The sequence below is a fragment of the Magnolia sinica genome, chromosome 3 (genome assembly GCF_029962835.1).
Source record: "Magnolia sinica isolate HGM2019 chromosome 3, MsV1, whole genome shotgun sequence".
NCBI classification, from domain to species: domain Eukaryota; kingdom Viridiplantae; phylum Streptophyta; class Magnoliopsida; order Magnoliales; family Magnoliaceae; genus Magnolia; species Magnolia sinica.
Genome location: NC_080575.1, coordinates 128113887 through 128124779, shown reverse-complemented (window position 1 = coordinate 128124779; position 10893 = coordinate 128113887). Strand labels below are relative to the sequence as shown.

At 38.8% G+C, this 10893-nt stretch overlaps 1 protein-coding gene across 1 annotated transcript; it reads left to right on the top strand.

Moving 5' to 3' along the window:
* Window positions 1–826: 826 nt before the first annotated feature.
* Window positions 827–1580, top strand: LOC131241265 (dirigent protein-like). Its single transcript, XM_058240029.1, has one exon. The coding sequence runs from the start codon at window positions 910–912 to the stop codon at window positions 1480–1482; it is 573 nt and encodes a 190-aa protein (XP_058096012.1). The 5' UTR covers window positions 827–909; the 3' UTR covers window positions 1483–1580.
* Window positions 1581–10893: the final 9313 nt, after the last annotated feature.

Sequence of the window (10893 nt, the reverse complement as noted above, 5' to 3'; positions counted from 1 at the left end):
ATCACAATTGAACTAGGAAACAAATCCCCCACTTACGTAATTTTGCATAACTCTACACCATCGTTCAATGGCACCAAAATATTACAACTTAACATGTATTTTCCAAAATTTTCCAATGGCTTTGATCAATCTTCAATGGCATTAAAGTCTACTCAATGGCATCTGACTGTCATCAAGAGACCCATTAATTTATAGATTTAAGACATTAATTAACATTTAGGTACCGTTTGGAAGCATCATTTTTCTCATGTTTAATCATTATCTACTTTCTAATTTTCTTGTACTTAACACTGATGGTGGCTAGTTGCTATTCCGTAGATTTGCAGATTTTGGAATTTTAGCTATAAGATGGCAAGAAATAATATCATGTTTTGATCGTGATATTAGCTTAGGAAATAGTAAAAATATTAAGGAATTTATTATATGAATATATTTTTCAATTTATTTAATAATTCACAATAAATATTTTTGAATGTTTTTGTTTTTGGCGAGATTTTCCTGATTTCTAAGAAAACCCTTAATTAAAATTTAAAAATCTCGGAGAAATTTCCGGGGCCAAGAAATTGTCGGAGAACGAGATATGTCACTATGGTCAAAACCAAGTCAGGCATTGATCATTATTGGTTTTCCTTTAAAATATGTGATGATGCAATGACTATGATTGTAGTAGGTGCATCAACCAAAGTCAGGGAGGAAAAAGTCACATGGGATGGATTTGGCATCCTTTTGATATCATGGTAAGTCAAGCTGATTAACTTCATTTTACCATGATTTATTACACTAATGGTTAATAGGAATCCTTATATAAGTGGAACTAAGGAGAGAGCAAAATACCACCTCAATTACATAGCTTTTGTAGTTTGTTACATTTTCTTTCTTAGCTCTCTACCTCCCTCTTCCTTTCAAACCATGGGAGGGAGCAAACTCACTCACATTCTCTTCTTCTTCATCATCTTCTTCTTTGTATGTTGGCCTAGTGTCATGTCTACAAAAACAATGATGCGGCCACTCCAGCCCTGCAACAGCTTAGTATTATACTTCCATGACATTATCTACAATGGCAAGAACGCTGCGAATGCGACCTCTGCGATCGTGGGTGCACCCGATGGGGCGAACCTAACCATCTTAGCTGGAAAAAACCATTTTGGCAATATGGTTGTGTTCGACGATCCAATCACGCTAGATAACAATCTGCACTCTGAGCCAGTAGGCCGCGCGCAAGGTTTCTACTTCTATGACAAGAAAGACATCTTCACTTCCTGGCTAGGCTTCTCCTTTGTGCTCAACTCGACAGACCATAAAGGAACCATAAACTTCGCCGGAGCCGATCCGTTGATGAACAAGACAAGGGACATTTCGGTGATCGGTGGGACCGGGGACTTCTTCATGACCCGAGGGATTGCTACATTGATGACTGATGCTTTCGAGGGAGAAGTATATTTCCGACTCCGTGTCGACATCAAGCTATATGAGTGTTACTGATATGGACTTTGCGGGTTGCCATAACCTTTCTCATCATTTTGTAATTGAGATAAGCATAAGTTATTTTGAATAAATGGATTTAAGTAATCCTTTAATTATATGGTGTTATACAACTTTCATGCATGCTATGTTGAAAATTCTAAGCTTGGTTTGATGTTGATAGTTTTAAAAACTCGAGTCGAGAGATGTCAAGCTGAGTTACTGAAAACTCAGTACTTGTTCTGACTTGTTGGTGAGTCTGGATGACTCGTCGTATCGACTCGACACGATACCAGCAAACGAAATAATGGGTTTGTTGTTTTGTAATTTATATTACTTATGCATTTAACGATGTTAGATATCTATTTCTACTCCTAATTTTTTAATTTATAAATTATTATTAAATATCGTCGAGTCAAGGTAGGTTGAGTGTTTGAGTCAACACGACCTGGCTGTAACTGTGAGTATAAGCTTCGGACGTATCCAAACAGGGAGCGGACGTGTGTTAGTGGGTGTTTCCCTGACAGTGAGGCCCACCCCGATGTGTTAGGGTTATAGGTAAGTTGTGTCCTCTGATCGGTTATAGGCCACTGATCGGAATATTGAGAGAAAATCTTTTGAGTCGACAGGTCGGGCACTGAGCCATTTTCACCATTTTCTTAGCAGTTTGGCCATAAAAACAACCCCGATATATAGGTAGGTGTTTGCATGTTCCAGTTAAATTTTGAGGCGACATTTGCGAAATGCAATTCTACTAGTCATTTTACGCAAAATCATCAAATTATGGGGGAAATGTACAATTTTTCCCTTGCATGGTGGCAATTGCAAAACATGTGCACCATTTTCAGTGCTATTACATATTTTTCATTTTCTTAAAGAGGTTTGCTAGAACATATACATTCTGATGTATTACAATAAATTACATTGGAACTTAAGCCTTTAAATCTTCTACGGGGAAATGCATGCTTACCCAACTTTTTTAAAATAAGTAATTCTCAGTAAATAATTTCAAAGATTTATTTATTGTGAATCACCTTACACTTCCTAAGCCAACATGAAACCGATAGTAAGAGCACGAAAGTGAATATAGGTTACAACTAGGGTTGTCAGTGGGCCGGGCCTAGTGGGTCAGGCTTGGGTTTGGCCTGGCTTGGGTTTTGAATTACTCTGGGCAAGGCCATTGGGCCGGCCTATTCAAAAATTTTATTTTGGCAATCTCAAGCCTAGCTCATTGACAACCCTAGTTATGACTGGCATTTCCCAAGAAGTGTTTGTTTGTTTGTTTGGTTTTTTTTTTTTTTTTGAATAATATCAAGGTGTTCTCATCCTACTATAAAGCCAGTCTATTAATATCTGCATATGCGTGTAATCACTCACAAAAATGGGTGATTAGTTCTATATCCTATATGATAATGCCGCAAATCAAGCTAGCATGTGAATGCTAGCCTTGAGAAATGAGAGAAAATCTTTGGAGTCAAAATCTAGGCCGTGAGTCACCCATGCGGGGGATGTATATGCAAAACAAGTGCCCCGTTTCTAATATTGTTACATATTTCCCTAATTCTCCTTTTCAAAGTAGATAAAGATTAGATTATCGTAGCCATCCGATCAGTGGCCTTCAAAGCTGCCGGAGAAAATGAAATGCTCAACTGTAGAAATCCACCGCAAGAAAGTGAAGAATACTCAAAGGGTAGGACTGGCTTATACAATGATTTTAGAACATGGAACATCCGTTATGAGGGCCCACAGTAGGTGCCGGTCCTGATTGATAGATGCATCACCCATTGCCAAATACTATGAGAGAGGGGTCCACCACGTTGTAGCTGTACAGGCTCAACCGTCCCCATCTCGTCGGTAAAAAAAATTAACCCGTGGCCATCCACATTGGGGTGCACCAGATCAACGGTCCTAAGTTCAGTATATATTGAATGGATGTACAATGAGGGAACTCCACGTATAAGAGCAATTTTTCTTTTAAAAGTAACAAATTGCATGCTGTGCGTATATATCGCATGATCTTTGTAATCCATACATGCAGCCACCTGCCACATGTGTAGGACATCTGGGCCATTTATCAGGTGGGACTCACCGTCTAGATTATCTGGGCCAAAATGCAGGCTGTCCTAGGTAGGGCACAAATATTGTGAGGAAATATTGAGTGGCCGAATTCTTTTTAGAGTGTCCACGATTTCACACGTGACTTGCTTGATACATACAAACAGTGGGATTTTGGCCAAATATGATCTACTTGGTGGACCCCACATGGCTCAGATGTTCTGCAGGCATAATAGGTTTGCACGTGTGGATTTGTGCATAATTACGTATGGTATTAGCCAGCCACATATCATATCTTCATCCAAGAGTAAAATCCTTGTCATCCGTTTGGGTACACCACTTATCGCGATAAAACGCAATAAGCAGCACTCATGAAAAGTAAAATTATCAGTCGTCCAACTGTCACATCGTATTTAACCCAGGAAGAGCGCGAACAGATACAAGAACGATGACGTCTTTTTCAAGTAGAAAAGGCCTTCAATGGACAAGGTAATTTCTTGTATAGAAAAGAAAACGAAAGAAAGAAAGCTCAAATGTTTTTTTTTTTTTTTTTTATTGAATAACATATAGAGTATATAATTTCTCAATTATAATATTAATATAGAAAAAATAAAATCCTAATTAAAAAAATATTCAAAGTAGTAAATTTCTAATATTAATTAAAAGTTATCTAAAATAATAAAACTTATCTGAAGATTAATTTGTTAGAATTAAAATAGTCTAGATAAATCTTATTAGAAAAGTTTTAGCATGATTACAAGTAATATTTTAAAAAATGAAAACCTAAAACTCTATAAATAAATAAAAATATTGTTAAAATTGAAATATATTAAAATTAACAATTTTTTTCTAAAATTTTGTTTTTAGCTAGGAACATATGTTTTTTAATAAAACGGACATACATGACTCACTGTTTAGGTCAGTTGATCTATTATGATAAAAATTGACAAGTCTTGTGTCCCATAATAATACTTGGATCAAAAGTAATGACCAATTTATGGTTCAAATTCAAGTGGCAATTTCTCCTTTATCCGGATTGAATTTTTTAAAACTGGATGTGCCTGGCCCAATTATGTCCTTCTTTATGTAAAACAAAGCCCAAATTTGATAAATTACTTCTCCTTCTGTTTAGCTTTTTGTTTTTGTTTTTTTTTGCTCTAGCCATGTTAGAAATGTATCCTATGTCACCATTACATCATTATTTCATCATAAAAAATATTTATAATCTACCCAAAAGCAAGAATTTTTATAATTCAAATTCCACTTTAAAATTCTCAATAAATATTGAACTGACCATGACCAAATCAGATTCCAAACCTTTGATGGTGAATAAAATAGGCCCATGTTTCTTGTTAATCAACAGCTCACTTTTCTTGAGTGCCTACCCACAGAAGAGTTGTTAGTCTACCAAATTAAAAAGGACGAACCCCAACTACAAGAGTAGATAAAAAAGAGAGATGTCCCGCTAGCCCGAAGTGTATGGAAACCATCCCATGCGCAGTCACTTGCTCTTAGACCCATAGACTTCCACGTCATCTATCTGGGCCACCCATCGGGTCCAATCTGCTATTCATAGGCTGCTTTGAAAATATCAAACTGATATTATTATTATTCAAACTGTCTAGTAGGTGCCTTGGAGAATGGATGCACAAGATCATTTGTATAAGATAAGTCCAGTCACAGATGTTTAGGACCGTTCCCGTTGCTCTGATTTTTTTCCCACAAACTGTAAAAGGAGTGGATTGGACCTAATGAATGGTTCAGATAAGTGATGCCGAAGCCAATGCAGCTAACTTGCAGCCGGAGGTTTACTTAATTTCATACACCTGCCCACTACATGCTTTATAAAATCATATGCCGTAGTTATCTAATTTAAATTTAGAAAGGGTTTCAGTTTTAAGAGATGCATTGTCTTAAAGCAGCCATGAAGTCTCTTTCAAATTACTTTTTCCAGATACATTCTAATTTTCGGATTTTAATAAAGAAGCATATTGCGTGCGATGTATCAGTTTTTTCACTTCTTGTTAGGGCATTATCCAAAAATTGAAGCATATCCAAAGATCAAATGTACCACAACATAGGAAACAGTGTGAATTAAATGACCACAGTTGAAAACTTCTCAAGGGCCACATAGGTTTTGGATCATGCTGGTATTTGTGTTTTCCCTTTATCCATATCCGTGTGAGTTTATGAATAGGTTAGGTTATATGACAAATAAACATCACTTTATGCCTTAGAAAGGTTTCGACCGGTAGATATCATTATTCCTACTGTTTCCTGTTACGTGGTTTACTTTAGATTCAGGTATGCTTCAATTTTGAATTTAACCCCTAACATGAGCTGAAAGATTGATAAGCCACATTTATTGATAGTGGGCTAAAAGAGTTTACTCAGTAAGATAAAAGTGGGAAAAATTAAATTTATTTTAATAATCACAGGGCATGCTGTCAGTAGTGGCTTACTCCCGTCACAACAGGGCATGATGTATTGTATCATTCCCCGTTGGTTTCAAGAAGTTGCGGGCTGACTCGGGCACGCGTTTCCGTACTCAGATTCCGCAGTAACGCTTTCAGACTTTCAGTACCGAGAGGGGTCACTACCGATTCCGAATCCCACGTGCTGTCTCCAAAGGGACGTATTGGCTAGTGGCGCTGCCACGAGGCAATGGCCAGTGGTCGTGCTCTGTAGGCACCTGTGATGTATCTGTTTCATCCATGCCGTGCATAATTTTTTCGGGATAACTTGATGGTAAGAGCCCAAATTGAGGTAGATCTAAGTATGTATGACCTTATCAATAAATTAGATGTTAAATAAATATTACAGGAAGCCCTATGAGCTATTTAATGGTCAACATTCAATTATTATAGCTTCCCGTGGTGTGGTCCACCTGAGATTTAGATCTGCCTCATATTTTGGATCAAGTCTAAATTAATGAGATTAAGCCGTGAAATGATTGGTAAAAATGAATGGAGACGGGATAAAAACACATACATTATGGTGGGGGATATAGAGCACTGACCACTAGCCCTAGCCACCTGACTAGTTGCAGCGTCACCAGACAAACTGCGTATGTCTCTAAAATGAGGCTGATCTGCTGACGACGTAGGTAGGTTACTACCTGTTTGACATTGCCAAAAATAAAATGTTTGTTTTTTCTTTTTTTATGATTTTGAGTCTAAAAGTTTTTTTAAGTTATAAATGTGCTTGGTTAGCTATTTAATTAATTATTGTTAGAAAAATAAAATCTTACATTTCCGAGCACTAACAAAATGAAGATTCTTGATGAAAGGTTTATTAATTGCACGTGAGTATAGAGCTGTACAAATTCACAAATGCGCCATCATAGCATATATGTTTGAGAGAAAATCCATCCACCGTTTGGTCTGAACATATTTTCCACAAATACATGTGAGGCCCGCCTTATAAATGCCTGGCTTGATTGCTGGGCCAAGGGCATGTTTGCAGTGGGATCAGATCCAAACTGATGAATGCCCTGGTCTTGCACACGTGCACCACGCTGGCATGTACACGTGCACCCATCTCTCTAGGCGCCACAACTCCAATGTGTTGCATGGTTCCTACCATCCCATTGCATATGCCAGAGATCTGGGTCATTCATCAAGCATGGTACACTGCAAATATGCACTAGAGCGAAAATAATTTTCATCCACGAGATCACACCTATATGAAAAAATAGTGGTCAGAAAATATAAAAAATGTGTGAATATGCCCTGTCTAGAAACCTAAGCTGGCCCACTCATTAGATTGGCCGATCTTGTAACTTGGATATATGGCGTTACACAAGAGTGACTCACTTTTAGTGTTGGGGACCGTGGAAGCACGGGGAGATGAATTAAGTAAAGTATTTCAACTGCACAATCAAGTCCAATCACAAATACTTTAAATGTTTTACCTATAAAAAAATTTTCAAAAAAATAATCATGACATAAAATGACAATAATAAATTATGAAAATAGAAAATTACAAAAAATAGAATACCCAATTCTAACAAGCATCGAACCTCACTTACAAGCCCTTAAAACCTTTGGAATGAATTAAAAGCTCTGAAATACTCTCTATTTTTTATTATGCCCATATATATATATATATATATATATTATGAGAGTCACAATCGAACTAGAAAACAAATCCACCACTTACGTACTTCTACATAACTCTGCACCACCATTCGATGGCACCAAAATGTTCCAACAACTTAACATGTATTTTTAAAATTTTTTCAATGGCTTTGAGCAATCTTCGATGGCATTAAAGTCTACTCAATGACATCTGACTGTCATCGAGAGACCTGTTAATTTATAGATTTAAGACATTAATCAACATTTAGGTACCGTTTGGATGCATCATTTTTCTCATGTTTAATCATTATCTACTTTCTAATTTTCTCGTACTTAACACCGACGGTGGCTAGTTGCTATTCCGTAGATTTGATAGTGCATCTAAACGTACTTAAACAATGGCCAAACATGATCCTAATCAAGATAAAACAGAAGCCTTTGCACAGCCACAAGTTTCAAGAAACCAGGTCAATTGACGCAAGGGAGGACGTGAGGTCGAGCACCGTCTTCCTCAAGAGGATAACTATTCCGAATCCACGGAACTTCTCCGGACTCCTCACAGAGACTTCTCGAATCCACGAGGAAAGAAAGCAGAAAATAGAAATAAATTCTAATAAATTCGAAATTGATTGATGAATGATTAAAATCGAGTTTACAACCCTTTAAATAAGGGTACCAAGCAATGGGAAAGAAATCAGAATCAAACTACAACTACAACTCCTAGAATCCGTGACTTACTATAAATAGTAAACTTACCATTTATAGACGGTCGTGATGTCTACTAGTGCGCAAGGTTTTCGGCAAAACATAGTAAGTGTCCTATTTGGCTTCACCAAACCGTTCTCCTACTTATTCTAAGTTATTTTCATGTTGGGCGCAACTCCTAAAGCCCGACGGATGAAGAGTTATAATCAAACTAAAACTTACTATTTATAGTAAAAACGAAATTAAAACAGGGAAACGACCGTCGATCTAGGCGTTTTTCGCAATTTCGGGTTGCCAACCCGGCGTAGCGAGGTTGGTTGGCTAAAGTAGCTCGTTCTACCCCAAAATCATATATTTTACGTCAGGTAACTCATTCTGGATTGCGAGATACGCCTGATCTAAGGTCTGATGGTCCGGATCACTTCTGTCGTCGACCGGGCCTTTTCTGATCCATCTTGGCCATGAAACTGTTCGCGACCCGCTCTACATCAGTCCCCTCCACTTTAAAAGAACTCGTCCTCTAGTTCTCATCCTGCTCTGGTTCATGATACTCGGTCAGGTTTGCGACGTTGAAAGTCCGTGAGATCGCCATGTCATCTGGAAGATCAACAACATAAGTGTTGTCCTTGATCTTTCAAATAATTGGGACGGGTCCAATCTTCTTATTTTTCAACTTGTTGTATCTCCCGGTTGAAAATCGTTCTTTGCGCAGATGGACCATTACTTAGTTGCCCACCTCGAACACTTTTTGTCGCCGATGCTTGTCCGCTTGCTCCTTGTACTTTTCGTTCGAGGCATGTAGCTTGGTTTGTACCTCTACATGAATGCCCATGATCTTGTCAACCATATGTTCTGCTGCAATGCTCATGCCTGGGAGCTTGGGTAGAGGGACCAAGTCTAGTGTGTGGCGAGGTACTTGTCCGTAAATAACCTGGAAAGGAGATTTTCCTGTCGAGTGGTTCACCATGTTGTTGAATGCAAACTCCGCTTGAGACATAGCCAAATCCACTGCTTCAGTTTTTCTCCTGAAATACATTGAAGGAGGTTTCCCAACGTGCGATTCACAACCTTAGTTTGACCGTCAGTCTGTGGGTGGTAAGCGCTGCTGAACTAAAGTCGTGTATTAAATCGAGTCCACAAAGTCCGTCAAAAGTGGCTTATGAACTTTGTGTCACAATAAGAAGTAATAGTCTTGGGAACCCCGTGTAGCCGCACAATTTTTCTGAAGAATAGATTCGTCACGTATGTTGCATAGAGAGTCTTCTTGCATAGAAAAAGTGCATCTTGGAGAAACGATCTACTACTACAAACACCGAATCCATGCTGCGTTGTGTTCATGGGAGACCAAGCATGAAGTCCATAGATAAATCCTCTCAAGGGCCGTCAGGTACGGGTAACGGGGTGTAGAGGCCCGTATTATGAGATTGTCCATTGGAGGTCTGACAAATATAACAACGTTGGACTGCCTTTCCCACATCACATACCAATTGCGGCTAGTAATACCGTTCTTCCACAAAAGCTCGTGTCTTATCTCGCCCAAGGTGTCCACTGAAGTCACCTCCATGTAGCTCTTGGATTATCTGTTCCCTTAGTGAACTGTTCGGGATGCACAATCGATTTCCCTTGAAAAGGAACCCGTCTTGCATATGTAAGTCATCGGGGTGACCTTCTTGGCATCTAACCCATGCGTCCTTGAAGTCGTCGTCATCGGCATATATGTCTTTGAGGCGCTCGAACCCGACAACCTCATTGCTCATGGTGACTAACAAAGTTGCGCGGCGACTCAATGCATCAGCTACCTTGTTCTGTTGCCCTGACTTATGTTTTAGTACGAACGTGAATTTCTGCAAAAACGAGATCCACCTAGCATGCACACGGTTAATGTTAGCTTGACTATTAATGAATTTGAGAGCTTGATGGTCCGTATAAAGTATGAATTCCCTTTGACAAATAATGTCGCCAGTGTCGCAGTGTCTGGACCACCGCGTATAACTCGATCTCATATGTAGACCACTTCTTACGTGCATCGCTAAGTTTCTCGCTATAAGGCTACCGGTCTACCTTCTTGAGACAAAACTCCCCCAATTCCGACATATGAAGCATCACATTCGACTTCAAACAGGTTTGTCGAAGTTGGGAAGTACAAGAACTGGGTCGTGGATAACTCCTGCACTTGATTTCGGCAAAGCTCTTGTCGGCTTCCCGAAACTGCCCTTTCTTCATGCCATCTGTGATTGGTGACACAATGGTACTGAAATTTTTCATGAACCGACGATAGAATGTCGCCAATCCATGAAAACTTCGCACTTCGTGAATATTTGTAGAAACCGGCTATTCTCTAATTGCCTTCACCTTTTCCTCATCCACCTGAATGCTCGTGAATGTTACGACAAAACCCAGGAACAATAGGCTATTAGTCATGAAGCTACACTTTTTTAAATTGAGGTACAGTTTATTTTTAGTGAGCACCTGAAGGACCCTCTTGAGGTGTTCCATATGGGTGGTTTCGTTTTGACTGTATATCAAAATATCATCGAAGTAAACCACAATGAACCGCCCAATGAAAGGTTTCAGAACTTGGTTCATCAATCTC

Coding starts and splice junctions, on each gene's coding strand:
- LOC131241265 (XM_058240029.1), top strand. CDS start 910: ATGGGAGGGAGCAAACTCACTCACATTCTCTTCTTCTTCATCATCTTC.